The sequence below is a fragment of the Vanacampus margaritifer genome, chromosome 6, assembly GCF_051991255.1.
Source record: "Vanacampus margaritifer isolate UIUO_Vmar chromosome 6, RoL_Vmar_1.0, whole genome shotgun sequence".
Taxonomy (NCBI): Eukaryota; Metazoa; Chordata; class Actinopteri; order Syngnathiformes; family Syngnathidae; genus Vanacampus; species Vanacampus margaritifer.
The window spans coordinates 23288365-23308422 of NC_135437.1; the positions used below are offsets into that span (position 1 = coordinate 23288365).

At 37.4% G+C, this 20058-nt stretch overlaps 1 protein-coding gene across 2 annotated transcripts; it reads left to right on the forward strand.

Annotated features, from left to right (window-relative positions):
* The first annotated feature begins 1397 nt into the window (after window positions 1-1397).
* Window positions 1398-18463, forward strand: kiaa0513 (KIAA0513 ortholog). Of its 2 annotated transcripts, XM_077568535.1 has the most exons (13): window positions 1398-1664; window positions 6982-7503; window positions 7859-7958; window positions 8387-8460; window positions 8600-8670; window positions 8863-9070; window positions 9159-9196; window positions 9329-9392; window positions 11081-11158; window positions 11336-11365; window positions 13366-13446; window positions 13916-14010; window positions 15614-18463. In XM_077568535.1, exons 2-13 carry the CDS (start codon window positions 7130-7132, stop codon window positions 15661-15663), a joined length of 1263 nt encoding a protein of 420 aa, XP_077424661.1. In that variant the 5' UTR covers window positions 1398-1664; window positions 6982-7129; the 3' UTR covers window positions 15664-18463. The 2 variants fall into 2 exon arrangements, with proteins under 2 accessions (XP_077424661.1, XP_077424662.1); XM_077568536.1 differs by lacking the exon at window positions 11336-11365 and having other exon boundaries at window positions 1399-1664.
* Window positions 18464-20058: the final 1595 nt, after the last annotated feature.

The window sequence follows — 20058 nt, forward strand, 5'->3', positions numbered from 1 at the left end:
AAGGCAGCTGGGACCACAGTCACCAAGATGACCATACGTAACACACTACGCCGTAATGGATTGAAATCCTGTAGTGCCCGCAAGGTCCCCCTGCTCAAGAAGGCACATGTACAGGCCCGTCTGAAGTTTGCCAATGAGCACCTGGATGATTCAGAGGAGGCTTGGGAGAAAGTGCTGTGGTCAGATGAGACTAAAATCGAGCTCTTTGGCATCAACTCGACTCGCCGTGTTTGGAGGGCGAAAAAAGCTGACTTTGACCCCAAGAACACCATCCCCACCGTCAAGCATGGTGGTGGAAACATTATGTTTTGGGGCTGTTTCTCTGCTAAGGGTACAGGACGACTTCACCGGATCGAGGGGAGGATGAATGGGGCCATGTACCGGGAAATCTTGGGTGAGAACCTCCTTCCCTCAGCCAGGATATTGAAAATGTGTCGTGGATGGGTGTTTCAGCATGACAATGACCCAAAACATACAGCAAAGGCAACAAAGGAGTGGCTCAAGAAGAAGCACATTAAGGTTATGGAGTGGCCTAGTCAGTCTCCAGACCTTAATCCTATAGAGAACTTGTGGAGGGAGCTGAAGCTTCGAGTTGCCAAGCAACAGCCTCGAAATCTTCAGGATTTGGAGAGGATCTGCAAAGAGGAGTGGGCCACAATCCCTCCTGGGATCTGCGCAAACTTGGTGACCAACTACAAGAAACGTCTGACCGCTGTGCTTGCCAACAAGGGTTTCTCCACCAAGTACTGAGTCATGTTTTGCTAGGGGGTGAAATACTTATTTTCCTCAATAAAAGACAAATAAATGTTTAAAATTAATATAATGTGATTTCCTGGGATTTTTTTAAATATTCTGTCTCTCACTGTTAAGATGAACCTACCATGAAAATTATAGACCGTTCCTTTCTTTGTAAAGGGTCAAACTCACAAAATCACCAGGGGGTGAAATACTTATTTTCCTCACTGTATATATATATATATGACTAAGAAGATCAACAACTTATATTGGCAGTCATTGTGTGTCACTGTGTGCCCTGCAATTGGCTGGCAACTAGTTCAGGGTGTACCCCGCCAACTGCCCGAAGCCAGCTGGAATAGGCTCCCGCGACCATTGTGAGGACAAAGCGGTTAAGAAAATGGATGGATGGATGAATATTGAAACAACAAAAATTCTACACACTATCTCTTTAAAAAGAGCCCGAGAGAGTGAGGTACCTCAAGCGAATTTGAGTATAAATTTCCTTCAAGGGCGTATTTCAGCATAAGAACCCAGATCTGTGACCTGGACCTTTACATGAATGAAAGTTTTGGGAGATTTCTGCCGACTGTTTTAGGTTTTCTTCAATTGTTTTTCTTTTTTTCTTCCATGTCTGATGACATTATTAGTAAAATAAATAAATAAATAAATAAAATAACATTTTAAAAGTGTTCCGCAAGTTTTCAACACAAGAGCTGGAGTTTACTTTCCGGAGTTTCATCCTTGATTCCATTCGGCGCCGGTGATTGGCTGCATTGCTGAAAACGTCATGTGGGTTCTCCTCGCGTCATTCCATTCTTGCGCATGCTCACCTGCACACAAGAAAAGAGCCACCAGCAGCACATAAGAAAACATTGGACAGAAGAGAGGAGCCAGCCCCCTTTTCCTGACAGCGAATATCCTTTCTTGTACGTACGCTTCAACTTTCTGTTTCGTATCAGATACGTATATTTACTGCATGTCTCAAGCTTTGTCAGTGTTTAATGTTTGAACGCGTGTTTTAAACGATTATCTGCTTATTTCAACGGTGTCAGAGCTCTGCGTTTCGTCCGCCACTGTCAGGGCTTTTTTGTTTGTTTGTTTTTTGGTAACCGTTATAGATGTTTTACCACAATTGTTTAGCCAGTGTTTGGCCTCTTTACGAAACTAAGTTATCGCCGTATTCCGTAGAAAAATGGCTACGCAGTAACTCTTATCACACTGCAGCGTTCAACCTTCCAGGAAACGCCAGGCAGCCTTTTGCTGTGTTTATTTAGTACTGCTTCCTTTATCAGCAGCTCTGCGTTCAGCTTGAGCTCTTAGGTTCCAAACAGGTCTGCCGTGATGATCAAGAATGATACCTTTTCTTTCTTTAACCTTGCCCACTAAAGGAGACTCATAAAGTACTCTTGTAAAAAAAATGCATTTTGTATTTAATGTATTTGTAAGCTGTTCGTGTTTGATATCTTAATACGCATCCAAATACTGTCGTACTGACAGATTTGGAATAAAAACATAGACCCATCATTTATTTCTGTCTGATAAGTCTTGTCACCATTATGATGGCCTGGTGGTCTTTTCAGAATTGAGCAACAGTGACACTAGCAAATAAATAAATATTAATGAATGTATATGGCCATACTATTGCTTTGGTCGGCCCCGTATTATTGACCCCCCCAGAGAAAGGCCACATTTTCACATTATCAAGTGTGCACAGAAGATAATTTGCACAAATGACAGCCTGTCTTTTAGACTTTTTTTATTTATAGCCACTGTCTCTACTGCAGTCTGCAGACATGGAAAATGAGTTATGTTATGTCATATTGTTGTGACTGATAGGCAGGATTGAGACGGTTACTTTAAAAAAAATGTATTCGATACAGCTAGCTGTTAAAAAAATGTAGTTAATAACATAATTCTAGTAGCTACCATAATATTAAAGAAATGTATCGTTATTACTTCTAATTGCTTTTTGATTACTCCCATACCAAATATATTGAAAAAGACAAATCCAAAGCACAAGATACTGTGAGATAGACAAGCTAACCATTTGTGCATTTTGCTACTGAGTTAAGTTTTGACAGCTCACACGATTCTTTGTGAATGTCATTTAAAATAAATGAATCATTTCTCCACTGAGTACGATACAAAACAGTCCAAATGTGTTCTCTTCAAGTTCATTTTAAACTGACCGCACAATGACCAGCTACCTCTCTCGTTTACTTGCTAGTAAAAAAAAAAAAAAAAAACTTGCATGGGAAAACCAACGGTGGTCCATCAAGCTATATTGTGACCAGATATATTCCACTTGACTTTATGAAAGCTCTGTCTCTCATCTCTGTCCATTAAAATTTAATCCTTAACAATAATCCTCATTCTTAATAAGTGTAACTGTAATCTAATTACATGTTTGTTTGTTTTCTGTACCTCTAGAGATTTTTGCATCCTTACTAGGTTAATGCTACTCCCCAATCCTGGAGTTATATTAGAAGTGAACATACTACACAATCACATATATGTGTCCTTTTTGACCTGTTAGTGGTCTTTTTAATCATTTGTGGCTCCGGTGTGAAGCTAAATAAAATCAGGCAAATTAGGCTTGCAAGCCACAACATTAGGTACACCTGTAGAATCTATTATGGTAAATCAATTAATTATCAGAATTGTATCAAAATTCCCAACTTTTTCAAAGATAATAATGTTTACACTAGCAAAGAGGTATTCGGTTAACAATATGATTGTTTGGATTTGTTTAATTAAAGCTTCACTGGTTCGAACATATCAGTCTACCATATTTCCCTTTCCCATACAGGTACCGTAAATGAAAAAGAAGCATGATGCAGTGTAGGTCAACACAACGTTACAACCATTATATTAAGAGTATGTTGTAAATAAACCAGACGCGGTTGCTCCATGAAATGGCAGATCAAGTAAAATATTATCCTCTCTTTATTGCTCTGTGGTGGTGCTCATTGGCCAACCTCATCTTCACCTTCCGTATCTTCTGTCAGCCACTTCTGCTTGCCACTTGTTTATTTTAGCATGTGATGTTGTTAAGTTGTCACACAGCCTGATTGCCGTGCTTGTTTGAGAGATGAGGAAAGCTGCTGTATATTTGATTAGTCCTGTGTAGGGTGTTTTGATTTTATTTGTTAATAGAACTATATAAATCATCAACTTGTAGGACTTGTAAAAAAATAATGGTATCCATTTTAACCTGAAAGCTATTTAAGGACAAGAATGTGAGTGTTTTCTCTTGACCTTTCAGTGAAGGAAGCCAAAGGGCACGAGAAATTATTGAAAATTATTTGTACACCTCGGGGTAGACAAATGCAAAATAGGAAAAATAGATATTGAATAAGTGAGACATCCCGAGGATATACTGAAGCAATAAACCTCTCAACCTACACACAACGGTCCAATGATTGTCCAAGGAGTCAAATCCCAAGTTGGCTATTTGTTTCATCTGTCAGAAAAGTCCAGAGATGCCAGAGAGCCCTCGGCTGGGAATTTGTCTAGCATTGCTCAGATGTGCCATGGCATCCATCCTTTTCTATACCCCTTATCCTGTTCAGTGTCAGCTCACAGGGATGCATAGGTTGTTCATATTCCTACAGGCTGAATTGAAATGAGATAGTATGTTTACCACAGCCTATAAGACATATCAGTAGATTGATGTTAGTTGACAGAAACATCAAAACCCATAATTTAAAATTGTAATTTAATTTTATATTCCAATAATGATATATATTCCTGTGGAGTATTCTTCCTTACAATTGTTTAAAATGTACTCTTATCTTGTCTCCATTTATTCATGAAACGGAAAACACAATAAAATGGATAAAAGACGTACAAATACTGTACAATAAAAGACAGGTATCCGGTGGAGAAAATACCATTCAAATATCTGGGAGTACAACCAATTTTTAAGGAATGTACACTATTGGTGTGTACATTGTAATGTAGTGCAATGTACAATAGTGTTGGTCGTTTACTGGGGGAAAAAATGATGATCAAGATTGATTAAGTGGTGTGCGATACTGAAAATGTGGGTATTCATCCAATACCAAGTAAATACAGGGCCAGTATCCTCGATACTGATATCGATACACTTTGAAAATTATGCTATATAATTTTGCTATATAATTTTTTTTTTTAATTAAGGTAGCTGTATCATGGAATTGCTTATTCACAATAAATTTTCAACCTTTAAGTGTTTTTGTGTTGTTTCCTTTTTAAACAAAGGACAAAATAAAAACAATTGTTATTGTTATTATTGTTGAATAGAAAATGCTTTATCAATGTTTTTTCCCCGCAGAAACATTACAACCATAACATAATATTTTTGTTAGTTTCCTAATCTTTAAACTACTACTTTAAAGTACAATATTGTATTTGTTCATGCAAACTACTACAAAGATGAGATTCTAAGTCATGTGACTCCACACGATCGAAACACGGAAGGGGAGGAGGGAGAGCGGGAGCAAGTCTGCCTGTGGCTTCTGTGACATGCCTGTTTGGCTAAACCGCAGCAGTGCATAAAAGAGATCAACTGAAACTAAACTACTAGATCGATATTATAGTGCCAGTATCGACCCGATATTGATACTGACTCATTTTAATATTATTAAAATCATGATTAATAAATATGATTATTCATTGTTTCCAAAGCTTATTATTTATTCAATAACCAAAACTCAACTTTAAATGTAATGTGAAAGAACAACCATAAAATAAATTAACAAGTACAAGGCTCGAAATAAGTGGAAGTAACTGATTAGCAAAACTGCTCCTCAAGGGAAAATGTTATTTCAAGCCTTGGGCACCTCTGATAGCAGAGCCAGACATACTTCGGCCAGTAATTTGATTTCAAGTCATCAGGTTTAATGTCCTAGTCGACTTAAAACACATTACAGACAATGTGACTGCAGGAAAAGGACAATTCTTCTGCTCTCAGTCAATTAAAGGGACAGCAACGTGAAAAATCAACTTTTTGGAGCTTTTACCCATGTTAAAATTACGGCTGTCAAAGTTAAGGCATTAACTAATTAATTAATCACAAAAAAATGATCGCATTAATCATGTATTAACTCAGATTAATCACACTAATAATTTTGACCACAAATGATTTTTTTTTGCTTGACAGCGGATAGCTACGTTAAAGTAGCACAGGTTGTGCTTGAGCAATAAACATAACTACATGCATTAAAGTAAAGCATTTAATAAATGTTTGTGTATGTCATTCAGAATATTTGTTCATGTCAAAATATTGGGATCATTTTTTTCCTGATTAGAATAAGACAAGGATGAGCGGGTGCAGTGGCTAAAAAGTTTTCAAGTTGTCCTCAACATTAAATGTCGAAAGAATTAACACAACGGGCGCTCTTCAAATTTGGCAGGCAATTTTTTTTTTGATAAAGAGCCTTTTTAATCAAGCGATTAATCGTGATTAATCAAAATTCTAAGATGTGATTAATTTGATTAAAAAAAAATAATAATAATAATGCTCTAGTAAAATGCTAATTCCTCACCGAGGTGTTTTCCTCCATTCGCCCCTCTTTGAGAAATTTTAGGTCATTCTGCTCTCCAAGCAGCAGCCCCTCCCAGCCTGAGAAAACAAGCTGTTGTCACTGTTTGACGTTATTAGAGGCGGGGTTTTACTGAACCTGGCGTTTTACTTCCGCGCTAGAAAAATTACTAGCAAACACCTAATATTTCATCAAAAATTACATCGCCATGGTGTCAAAGATAAGATTGAATCATTTTATGTCAATAGTTGACTGCGGAAGGGCTTAAAATACCGTGATGTAATCCTTTAATATTTAATGGTACTTTAGAACCTTGATTTAACAGACTTATAGGGGGAGGGGTCATTCATTAGTGCTGATTGCCCGTTAAATTGAAGTACTTTTTTTTTTTCATGACCTTAAAAATTACCCAAGTACAAAATTATTGTTTTGTACTGTTTTTGTGGCCTAAATATGCACTGCAAACGCGATAACTCCGTTACTATTAAAGAAGAGCTGAACAAAAACAAAGACTTTGGGGTGGGGGGCAAGGAAAGCCTGGTGGGCCGCCGGGCTAATAAAAGGCTGGGGGAAAGCCTGTAACTACTAATCCAAAACCTTGTTTTACTAGCAGTGAGTATGACTTTAAATCTGATTAACATTAGCACTCCGAAAGTAGCTTTTAGTTCAAAGCAAAGCACTCTTGTAATACAGTCGTAATGTTTTCTTATGTTCACAGATTTGTGATGTCCGTAACATAACTTACACATCAACACAATCAAGGCAAATGAAACCTCATGCAGCCTCACTTTCAGCAACATTTGTGTTCCTGCACAGCACTTAGCAGCTGAATCTGAAGCCTACGAGGCAGCATAGAATCCATTGCCATGGACAACCTCGTAGACTTTGATCTCCCATCTGAGGCTACAACTCTTACCGTGGTGAGCGACAACAAACAGGGCCATGCAGGCTTTCTGTCCCCAAAGCACCCGTCCTCCAAATTCCCTCAGCAGCCCTCATTGCCCGAGTCGATCGCACCCACCAAGTCCAGTTCACATCGCCGTCACGAAGATGAAGAAGAAAATGAAAGTGACGCAACAGAGTCTGCAGACAGTGAGAATGACATGGATCCGCCCTCGACTATGTGGGAAATGAGACGGTCTTCATCTTCTTCTGTTCTCAGTAGTGAGGAAACTGATACTGAGGCCTTAGAGAAAAGGGAGTTCATGAAGGCGTATGTGGAGAAAGTGTTTCATGGAAGGTAAGGTGCATGTTATTACCTCTGCCAAGCCTTAATCAGGCAAGGTTAAGACATTGAATTGTTTTGCTCTTCTGACTGAAGCTGCAGAGAGCAAGTTATTTTTGTTTATAGTGACTGTGGGGGAGAGACTTCCACATCCAGCAGATGGGGCTGTAACTTTGTGTATTACACATCTTAAGTTTGAGGCTCCTTCATTTGTACATTTTTGTGGATTTCTAAATCTCTTTTATAATAGTTTTTAGATATTTTGTGTCTCGTGTCATATTTTTGCATGGCATTTATCATCCATTGTATGCATGTAACTAAACTGCCGGCTTGTGTTTTCAATTTTGTCTTTCTTTGATTATTTTCTCAGGCAGGACTTGGACCAAGAAGAGAAAGCTCGTTTTGGAGAGCTGTGCACTGGCGAGAATGGCAAAGGCAGGGAATGGTTTGCTAAATATGTCAGTGCACAGGTAAACAGGAAGAAATGATCAGTCTAAAGCAATCTAGTTTGACTAAAACCAGGGGTAGGCAAGTTCTGTCCTAGAGAGCCGTAGTCCTGCATGTTTTTGGTGTCTCCTGCCTTCAACCCAGGTGTTTCAAATCATCAGCTCATAATTACGTTCAGCAGGAGCTTCTCACCTGTGTTCGAGGAGGGAGACATCAAAAACATGCAGGACTGCGGCTCCCTAGGACCAAACTTGCCCACCCCTGGTTTTAGTCTATATTTACCAGATTCCAAATCACAGATGTGTGACTTTTTTTTTTCCCTCAGTGTAATTGATTATTGTGTGTTCTTGACTCACAAATCCTCCCTCTCTATTGAAAATCATTATAGCTGAATACTGTATAGGAGATTCAGAAAATATTTTTGATTTTTAATTTTCTCTTCCCCACTCAGCGTTGCAACTCCAAATGTGTGAGTGAAGCTACCTTCTATCGACTTGTGCAGTCATTTGCAGTCATGCTATTTGAGTAAGTTAGAAAAAGTACGGCTATTAGTACTATTTTTAGTATTACACAATAGATAAAAGAATGAAATGCATGATTACTGCTGTTTGAATGAAGTGTAAGCATAAAAACTTAATTTTTTAATTTTTTTATTTTTTTGCAGATGTTACCAAATGGATGACTACAGCCCAGCCAAAAACCTCATGACTATGTGCTTTACGTACTACTATATTGGTAAATTAATTTTCCCCCCTCACACAAAAATTTAAATATTTGCAACCAACATAGTTGAACGACCAGAGACTTCTACTAATATTTAGAAAAATAACATTGCATGGAGTGGAATGTAATTTAATTATTTGTAATGTATAAATCAGGGTTAAGTGACCCCGAATTGCCTTTCTATTTAATTATTTCCCTGTAAAGGGAAGTCCCAGCCATCTCCTGCAGAGCTCCTTGATCGAGGTGGTCCTCCAGCTGGACTGGACTCATATTTAAACAAGGCCAACTCCTGGCTCTCTGATAAGAAGGACGCTGCCGAGCGCCTGCTGAAGAACTCCTCGAAAACTGACGTCAAAGGCTTTTTTGGTGGCCTGGAAAGCAAACTGAGAAGCTCAACAACTCAAAAGACAGCGTAAGCAAACATAACGTCTTGGTTTGGCTATTCTCAAACACTTAATGTTTACGATTTGATGCACCCATTCCCCTTGTATTCACTACAGGGGTGGTGAAAATCCAGATGAGACAAAACCCAAATCAGGTAAAGGGTATTGAATTTAGATTGTGTTTTGTTTGGTCAATGGAATTTTCTTATTGCATTTGCATGACTTCATACATGTTTAATTTTTTTTGATGACGCTTGACAACATTCAACATAATATTTTCGCCCTAGTGTCAGATGCTCCAGAGCTAAAGAAGGTTTACTTGTACACCCATCTGAAGCAGCAACCCATCTGGTATGTGTTGTCTTGTCCATTTGCACATATAGATAGGTATAGATTTTTTTTTTTAAAAGAAAAGAAATTGAACTTTACCTTCAGCATCTATTTTACAGTATACAGTATTATGTTCAGAACACACTTGCTTCCAACATTGCTCCTCATGAATCTGAGACTTGACTTCCCGACGGCCCCTCCCCTCCAACACTCTTGAAAAGACAGTATGTTGTGGCCTTCCTGGAAGAGTGGAAGATGGACCTCAATTTAAGAACCACTCGCCGTGAATTCTAACATAGCTAGCATTGCTAAAAACAAAAACACAGCCACCTAGCATGGACACACAAGCTGTAGAACAAACTCCACATAGTAATATCACGGTTAGCTATGTTACCAGTAATATCACACCGGCCTGTTGAGAGTTTTATTTAGCTATGTAAGTAGTTTCATTACTGTAGCCTTACCTTTCACAAAGGGATCACTGCATATACGACCGTTGTCCAACTCTGCTCTCTGGATTTCAAACGAAGGTTTTTAATCCAGGTCTGCCGTCATCTTTCGGTAATTATTATTTTATTTTTTTTATTTGCCTTTATGGGTTACTACATTCGGGACACAAAAGTAGCTTCTTCTTTTTTTATTTTTATCAATTAGCCTGGTTGGTACAGCCATAAAAAGCACCCCAAATAATTTCTCAGCTTTTTCCTATGGGCAAATTACTTCCTGTGGGTTTCATGTGACGTCACATGAAACCCACCTATAGTCCCACAGGTGTAACATTATCCTCGTTATTACTACGAAGGAGTTCACCGCCTGTTGGCACCTTGGTCGTTATCTGTTGCGTTATATGTTGTGTGAGCAGCAGGTGCAAATTCATCTATTTGTATTGTGTCAGTAATCTGGGAGGCGTTCCATGCGGATAGGAAGGAAATTGTGTGCCTCGCTCTGGAGAGGCTTCTCTTATGGTTCAGTCAATACATTAATGAATAGGGGTGTTAGAAAAAATGGAATCGATTCGATATGCGGCCGAATCGATTTTTAACCATCAATTTTTAATGGGAATATTCAATAAAACGTCTTACTTAGGGTTAGGATTCGCACATTAAGCATGGAAGAATGTTATATTAATGTAACATTAAGCCTTATTATTTTATTTCAGTGCTGTTCAGACATGAAACAGACGGCAACCTGTTTGTTAAATGCAGTGGCTCAGTTATAAACCTGAATTTTCAGATAAATAAATACATTTTCATACAAATCTTACAGTGTACATGTACAAGTTTACTGATTAGTATTTTCTAAATTTGAGTAAAAAAAATTGCAATAAACAATTTATAGATTCATATCGGGATTAATTGGTATCGAATCGAATCGTGACCTATGAACCGTGATACGAATCGAATCGCCAGGTACTAGGCAATTCACACACCCTATTAATGAACAATTTCTTCCGATTTTATTTTCGAGTAACAGATAAGTGGAAAAAAACATTTTATTCTGGAAATGTAATAGATTAAAGTGAAAGATGCCAGAAATAGAAAGTAAAATGCGGATATGTGAAATTCTACTTAATACACACTTCTGGGCAGTTCAAGTCTGGCGTGTTCTCTTTCAATTATGGTGCATTGCTTTTAAGTATTTAAGTTAAGCAGTTCTCTAGGAGTAGCAAAAAAAATATTCTCCATCTTTTTTTATTTGCTCCCTGACAGGCACACATTACGATTTTGGAACGCTGCATTCTTTGATGCAGTTGATTGTGAGCGTAAAAAGAGGTCACCAACAACAAGGTGAGTCTAAACATCATACGGGACTAATTGAGCAATTCATTTGATTGGTTTTTAAAATAGTAGAAAATGTTCTTTCCTGTGTGTCTGGGCAAAGTTTGCTCCTCTTTCTTCTATACGCTCTCTTTCTGCATGTGGACTTAACCCGTCCGTGTCTTCTTGTGCCTTGCTGCCGAGCAGGGGAATGCAAGATGGAGAGAAAGATAAGAGGTCTGTCTTACCTTTGTCTGCTGCTCTCAAAAAGGCAAATCCAAAAAAGAAGAGCGAGACTTTTTGAAATGTATCCGCAAAATCTGATGCTAGTGGTTGTCCTGTTTGTATGCGCATGGCTTCATGTGATTCAATAGGCTCTTTGTAATGCAACCATTTTTGGTTATGTTAAGCGCTGGTTGTTTGTTTTTAGTTCTTTGCTTTTGAGGTCTGGACTTGAGGCTACCCAAGTTGGACCATCAAAAAAAGGCGGGGCTTGCTCTGCCTCCGACAGTACAAAAGGATAATAGAAATGTACATGTTTAAAGTGTCCCAAAGACATATTTATGTTTTTTATGCTCGAGCATACAAAAGGCTCTGATGCAGCCTCTTAACTGCAGAGAACGGTTGGAGAAATGGTAGTTATTACAAAAACGGCCAGCAGGGGGCAGCAGCGCAAAAGAGATCAACCAGGGCCATGTTGAAAAAAAAAAAACAGATTTGTGCATGATGATGAAACTTAGCTATATTGTAATGCTAATTGCTGCAAAACGGAAACGGATAGATATATACTTTTTTTTCCTGATGAAAGAAGAGACTCTAATCTTTCTTTTGGTAGGTTCCATGATTTTATAGAAATGGAACACATTATTCTGTGGGCCTTGCAAAATCAAACAAAATCCAGTAAAACAGCCAGGAGCGAAGGGGATTGCTTCAATGAAAATGGCTGGGAGTGAATCAATTTTTTAATAACTATGTTCAAAGTTTTTTTTTATCTTAAAATGGCTTACCTTAAAACCAGAATCCTGCGTCGAATTGTAGCCAAAGGTACAATCCTGGTGGATTAATGTGATTTGTTAATCCTCGTGGAAACCAAAACCAAGTTGCCATGACTTCGACTTCTTGTTGTAAGGCATACTTAACCTACATTTTAATTTCATTTTGCCTTTTGTCGCTGTCAAATTGTATTTTTGTTTCAATTTTTTTCCTCAGCCTCTAATGTGCTCATCATACTTTATATTCATCTGTCTTTATTTGGTGTCTGTTGACATGTCATTGTGCTTTGTCTGATAATCTGTGTGATTTATGAAGCATGTCATGATTCTGCTGAACTAATATCTTGCTTCCTGCACATTTATTGAATGAAGCTTACTCGCAAATGACAACATGAATGTGCTGCCGAGACATTGTCTGGCAATACATTTTCTTGAACCAACAGAACAGATCCACTGCTTGCTTTTCACTTCTGCTTCACAAGCTCAATGCTTTTTATTTTAATTTAATTTTGTTTAGCAAGAAGCACAGTCTGCTGCTAATTTGCCATTTTACGTTCACAAAAACACAGCACAACACCAGAAATGTTGAAATATGTCTTGTTATATGTGTTTAATTAATGTTCGGAAATGTTGAAGCGGACTTTCATACTCCATTTCTCCACCTGTGGTGTCTATGGCAAGGACATGATGAACAATACTTACGAGTTTTCTTTCATGGTGTTTGATCCATGAATGACCAATAAGTTTCCCGTTTCACTTATCATTACTCTTTAAACAGTCCTCTCTACATGATGTTCACATTTTAACTTGATGAAACCAGCATTGCAAAAGATAAAGAGACTGGAAGACTCACAGAAAGGAAAATTATATTTATAAACGAAAGTCAATGTTGCATCAAGACAGCAAGTGGCAAAATGGCCGCCCCCTGAGATGGATATAAAATGACTGGATTTTGCTGCAATATTATTAAACAGAATACTGTATTTAGAGTAGCGGGGCTGCACAGAACATTTTTTTTTTTAATGGGGGGGGGGGGGGGTTGTCTTCCGCTTTAAACAATTTATTCATTCCTCACTACACTTATGTTTAATTTCTTTGCAACCAATAATTTGCTGTGTATTGTATACAACAAAAAAAACTGTCATTTTGAAAGTTGATATTGTTTGACATCTATTCTTGGCCTGTTCTTTTTTTTTTTCTTTTCTTTTTTTGGGGGAATTCAAAGCAAACTTTTTCTGTCAACAGGGAAAAGTGGTGTCACATGACTCAAGAGGAAAGAGACGACACCTCCAAAATGGATGAGAACATTGCCTTTGGCCAGCTGGGGTAAGAAGCTACCTTCTGTGTAGTCTTTGTCATCCAGCAAGGCAAATGTGGAAATTGCACCTTTTGGTACTGCGACAGAGCCTTGCTAATCCCGTTTGCATGGCCCAAACAGAAAAAAAAAAAAATCCATGCCACTTTCAACCATCAACGCACCTCCTTGTGCCGTTTGATGATGTACTTGTATTATCACGCGGCTCAGTCAACTAATTCCCATTCATTACTCCTTGCGTCAGCACCCAAATGGACAAACGGATTCAAGAATTCAATCAAATCTTAATTACATCTTCACTGATAATTGAGGGCAAGCCCTTCTTTTCAATGAACTTGAGCAAACGTTGGACAGGAGAAAACCAACAGTAGAGCAAACATAAAAAAAAAACTGTTACAGTACATCCAAAAGCAAAATAGTTTTGTCATCTAAAATGATCGTGTATGATATGATGTTTGTTTTTGTGTGCATGTTTTTCAGGACATTTACTCACAATATGCTGGCATTTGGCCTCAGTAAAAAACTGTGCAACGATTTTCTGAAAAAGCAGGCTGTCATTGGAAACCTGAATAAAGGTAATACATTCAAAACTCATTGTATTTATTAGCTTTTGGCGTTAGTTTAAGTGTGGCACGGACACTTTGCACGCTATTGAGTCCTGAGACATCTTGCACTCTAAAAACAGTTGGGTCAAAAATGGACAGATCCTCTACTCTGGTCAATTTGGCTCAAAAATTGGGTCATATTGTATCAAACAATCCAGAAAGTTGGGTCAGATTTTTTACTTGGGTCAATTTGACCCACCTTTGGGTGAGAAATGGGGTCATTTTCTATTTAGAAAAAACAAAGTTGGGTCAAATCGACCCATGTACAGAATCTCACACGTTTTTTGTTTTTGCAGCAAATAATAATAAAAGGTAATTTTGTATGAAACAACCGATGAAGTTGGGTCAGGTCCTCTACTTGGGTCAATTTGGGCCAACATTGGGTCAGAAATGGGGTCATTTTCTATAAAAAAACAAAACAAAACAAAGTTGGGTCAAATCGACCCAAGTACAGGATCTCACACAACTTTTGTTGTTGTTGTTTTTTCTATTTTTATTTTATTTTTTGCACAGCAAATAATAATAATAAAAGGTAATTTTGTATGAAACAACCCATGAAGTTGGGTCAGGTCCTCTACTTGGGTCAATTTGGGCCAACATTGGGTCAAAAATGGGGTCATTTTCTATTAAAAAAATAAAATAAAAAACAAAGTTGGGTCAAAGCGACCCAAGTACACGATCTCGCACAACTTTTGTTGGTTGTTTTTTTGTTTTGTTTTTTTCTATTTTTTTGTTTTGTTTTTTGCAGCAAATAATAACCAAAGGTAATTTTGTATAAACTGACCCACAAAGTTGGGTCAGGTTCTCAACTTGGGTCAATTTGTCCCAAAATTGGGTCAAAAATGGGGTCATATTGTATAAAACGAGACAGAAAGTTGAGTCAGATTGTCTACTTGAGTCAGTTTGACGCACCTTTGAGTCAAAAAAGGGGACATTTTCTATAAAGCAACGCAGAAAGTAAACTCTTTGACTGCCAAGCGTTTTCAGAAAAGGGATGCCGTGGGTGCCAGCCGATTTAAGCATTTTGACTGATCTTTCAAGGTCCACAGAAAATTATGTGTTTGGACTATGGAAACACACATACTACCAAATAAAAGATTGGACTCTCATTTTTCATCAGAAAAAAAAGTTTGTTTCTACCTTCTTCCGTTTTTCAGTAATCAACAATAGAAAATGGTTAGTTTCACCTCTGTTTTGAAAAAAAAACGTCTTTTAACGTCTTTGGCACTCCTCCATAGGATTTTACTAAACGTTATTTAACGTTTTGGGCAGTCAAAGAGTTAGTTGCAACAAAACCCAGAAACTTGGGTTTACAGGATGTCACACAACTTTTGGTTTTGTTTAATTGACTTTATTTTCACCAACTAACAAAAATAATAGGTCATTTTGTATAAAACAATCCAGAATGTTGGGTCAGCTCCTCTACTAAGTGGATTTTTTGATCCATAATTTGGTTACTTTTTGACACAACTGTTTTTAGAGTGTATAACTATTTTCTTTAAAGCATTATTTTTTTTTGGGGGGGGGGGGGTCTCCCTAGAATGCCAAAATGACCTAATTCAAATCTTTACAGAACAGTACAAGTTGCTAAGTGACCATATTGAGAAAATGGCAGCGGAGTGAGGGACAGACGACATTTTTGGATTTCAAAGTCTCCAGTCTTCGCTTGGCATGAGCCAAGCCTAATCAATGGCAAGTGGAATGGAAAACGCATCACTGTAGTGAACTGTATCATAGTTGTAGCAAAGCCTGTCCGTCCAATTTGGGTGTTGTGCTTCTCCGCTCACCCTTCATCAGCAATAATACAACATCATCAGCTGTTGCTGCTTCACAGTATAAGTATTTGTAACCTGGAAATCTGCCTCTGTGTTGCAACGATACGACCCAACTCACCGTAGGTTTAGTATGCTGTGCAATAACCTCGAGTAACTCTTTTTCATTTGAGTATCTGACTGAGTATCTTTTTTTTCCCTCATGGGCGCTCCATAACACTTTACATTGTCAGAGACTGCTTTAACAAAAAATAATGGATCGAGTAACATTTAAAAAAAAAAAAAAAGAAGAAGAAAAGTTTGAGACTGAATTTATATAGCAGAAAAAGACTGGTACGTTTAATTGCCCATTTGTTACATAATGTCTGACTCCATGTGTGTTACATATGGAGGGTGGTGGGGAATCGATCATCATTCAGAATTGTTTCAAACAAATATTTAATAGTATTACTCGATATTTTAGAAATAGATTGTTCTAGCGATTATCCCATCGATTAATCACATAAATTGTATTTTGTATTATTTTTTTTATTTTTTTTTATTTTTTTTATTTTTATTTTTTATTTTTTTTATTAGAGCTCAGTATTGTTCATTCAATTTGACATCATCATTGCTCTCCTTTTTTTTAAAAATAATAATAAATTAAAAATAAATAAATAAAAATGTTTTTTTTTTTTTTGTTGTTTTTTTTTTTTTGTATTTTGTATTAAAGTGTACAGCAAAACCATTTTCCCCTTTGAAATGGTCCCCTACTTTAACCAATTGCTCTTGTTTATATGGTAATGTTTAGTCATTTAAAAAATCATCTAAACATCACTTAAGCAATATTCTAAGATTCACTTAGCGGTTCGGTCATTAATTTTCCAAAGGAAAAGCAGATGTTTACAAATGTCTTCTTTTGATCAAACACAATCGGAGAATATTTACTGATTTTTGACAAGAATGGATACAAATGATTACGTGAGTATCCAAATATCTGTCAAGGAATTTGATGTATTGGTTGTCAATTACTGGAATTTGATGAATTGATTTTGACACCCTTAATCTTGAGAGAAAGATTTGTGTTGGATTATGTTGTCGGTCGCACTTACAACCGTGTAAGATTATAACATTTACCTGAAAATGTTACACTTGATCCTTGAAACTTTTTTGGGCCTAAAACCCCCTTAAAAAAATATATACTATATAATTCTCTCTTTACTTCCAGTCTTCGTGCTAAATAAAACCTTATGACAATTTTTTATCGTGGAAAAAATGATCCATTTGAAATATCCATATCTAATTACTTGTTTATAGTTTTTTTTTTTTGCCGTTTAATTGGACAAACAAGTCTCTAAGTGTTGATTTAGGAGGAGTGACTGACTAACTTTGTGTGTCGACCTCTCACCTCTGAACTACTGTAGCATTCGTCTTGCTTGTTATGCTTGTTACATTCGAGTGTTGCAAATCATTTCATGTCATTTAAATGAAGATTTTATGAAGTGCTAACGTTGTGTGAATTATGTGTCAACAATAATTGTCCTGGTTGTGATCCATGAGGAATGTTAAATGTCTACGAACCTGCAGTTGAACTGAAAACATCCCGCCTCTGTTATAAATGCTCTTTTTTGAATGTTTGTGTCTTTACAAGATGTTGCACATCCCGTACAGCTGAGCGTAACCGTCAGCTTCTTTGCCAGATTGCACTGTTTTATATTATTTCCAACTGTCACTTATTGTGCTCCAATGTTGGCCACTTTAATTAGAAGCTGGAATATTCATTAGGAAAACTGTTATTTCGTGTTTGTGGGATTTTTCTCTTGTGAGGTTGACCTCAGTATGTGGCAGCTTTATCATGCTTTTTTTTTTTTTAAACACCAATTTTGCTGTTTATTGCACGATGTGCGTTTGAAACATTTATCTGTATACTGTAGTCTTTATCTGTACAGTAGATAATACTCTGCCTTTATTTTTTATACCTGCTTGAAGAATCCATCCAGTTCCCCCTGAATAGTACAGTAATGCCTTTGTTCTGCTCATTGCGGTGCATCTATGCTTCGAACTGGTGTGTATCGTAAATCAAGTAAGCATGTTCAGGGCTGTTTAGCTCTTTGACTGCCAAAAACGTTAAATAACGTTTAGTAAAATCCTATGGAGGAGTGCCAAAGACGTTAAAAGACGTTTGTTTCAAAACTGAGGTGAAACTAACCATTTTCTATTGTTGATTACTGAAAAACGGAATAAGGTAGAAACAAACTTTTTTTTTCTGATGAAAGATGAGAGTCCAATCTTTCATTTGGTAGTATGTGTGTTTCCATAGTCCAAACACATAATTTTCTGTGGACCTTGAAAGATCAGTCAAAATGCTTAAATCGGCTGGCACCCACGGCATCCCTTTTCTGAAAACGTCTGGCAGTCAAAGAGTTAGAATGTTGAGGTCAGAGAAATGTGAACTTAGATATCAAAGTTGGTTTGAAATTCAAATAGTAACAATTGATGAGCAGGGCACTCTGTGAAGAACACAAGGTTAAAATTGACTGACCGTTGCAGCTCCTGAATTCTCCGGAATTTGTTCAGATGTGCATATTGTTTGGTTGCTAAATGTTTTTTTTTAATGTATGGACAAGTCAATGTTAAATCAAGATGCTGTAATAAATGTATTTTTATGGTGAGATTTTGTGAGATTTTCCTTGTTTTGCAAGGTTATCAGTTCAAGTCTGGAAAAAACACCACACGAAAATATAAATTAAGAACTTTTTTTTTTTGCCTGAACTCGGACATTGAAGACTTTTTCTCAAGGTTGGCTGGCAAGCAGTTCGGTCGTATGGTTAAGAATTAGGGGTGTGCCAAAAAATTGATTCTCATAAGAATCGCAATTCTCATTTAGTACGATTCAGAATCGATTTTAAATGTCCCAAAATCGATTTTATTTAAATTATTTTATACTGTCTTCCCTTTGTTTGTGTGTGCCTTTATTAGGAGCGCTGTTCATGTTGTACCTGATTTGGCCTCTTGGGGGCAGTGTGGTTCCACGCGGTCTGATACACTGTTAAATTGTAGCCACATTAGAGAGTAGAAGGAAAAAATCACGATCAAGTTATTCCAATAAAAGTTTTTGGTTTTGTTGCAGCGTGAAGCCGTTCTTTTGAGTGATCAACGTGCCGCGAGTAGAGCACTAATTAGCATTAGCGAGTCAGACTGGAGTAGATCATTACGATTCCTTGAACATCTATGAATTGAAGCAAAAATCGTTGTCAGTCAAATCATTGTGAATCAAAAAGCGTTCTTAATCGAAAATCGATTCTGAATCGAATCGCACACCCAAAAATCGAATCGTGATACATTAAAAGATTCCCACCCCTATTAAGAATCACAAATTCATACATTTCAGGTATGAACATAAGGCCACCCCTATTTGAGTCATGGTTTCACCCTGGCCATGCACCATAATGAAAAATTTGTAGCTGTGGCACTAAATGAAGGGACTACAATAATAAAGAAATCACACGATTTACCTTCAAAACAGTCACAAGTCAACTACTGAGCGCACCCAATTCCTTGCAACACTGATCGGCCAAGTAGCCAATAATGGCCAAGCAGGGAATATCATCACGAATCATATCGATGATATTGATCGAACCCAGGTTAAAAACGACACTTGAATATCTCATAAGAAGCATGCCAAAGGAGATTAAACAGGCAAGGGGATGCCGTAGCCACTCTCATCTACTGAGTTGTCTTCGTATCTTTTACTTTAGTTGAAACTATGAGTTACAATAACCTTGATAGATGATATGTTGAGAGACATTGAAACTAAGCTTATTGTCATTATGAAGCTGTGAGAGTTGTGTGGTGAGCAGTAAAAAAAAAAAAAAATCAAAAAACATGTCAGACTGAGCAAAGAAAAGCTGCTTGAGAAACACTGCACACCAAAGAGTTTCTTGTATACGGCTATGTGTCAATGCAAGTGAGGTGTTGATTAGGACCCTCTCGAGCTGCACAATGTGCTGGAGTGTTCCAGTGTTTGACTTGTAGTTGGATCTGCCTGCACTCAGTGCTGTGTAGAAATAAACAGCCGTCACACTGACTGCACCCTGATTGTCCGTCCTGTAACAAGCTCTGAAAGGCCAGTTTGCAATGTCACAAGCATGATCACCATCTAATTAATACCAGACCTTTACCACAAGGGACAAACGTTTGAGATGAATTCATTTATTGGCATATTTGCTCTCATCGGAACTGATGTCTGAATTAAAAATGGACATCC

Coding starts and splice junctions, on each gene's coding strand:
- kiaa0513 (XM_077568535.1), top strand. CDS start 7,130: ATGGACAACCTCGTAGACTTTGATCTCCCATCTGAGGCTACAACTCTT. Junction 9,071..9,158: donor TCAACAACTCAAAAGACAGC/GTAAGCAAACAT, acceptor TATTCACTACAG/GGGTGGTGAAAATCCAGATG. Junction 11,366..13,365: donor GATGGAGAGAAAGATAAGAG/GTCTGTCTTACC, acceptor TTCTGTCAACAG/GGAAAAGTGGTGTCACATGA.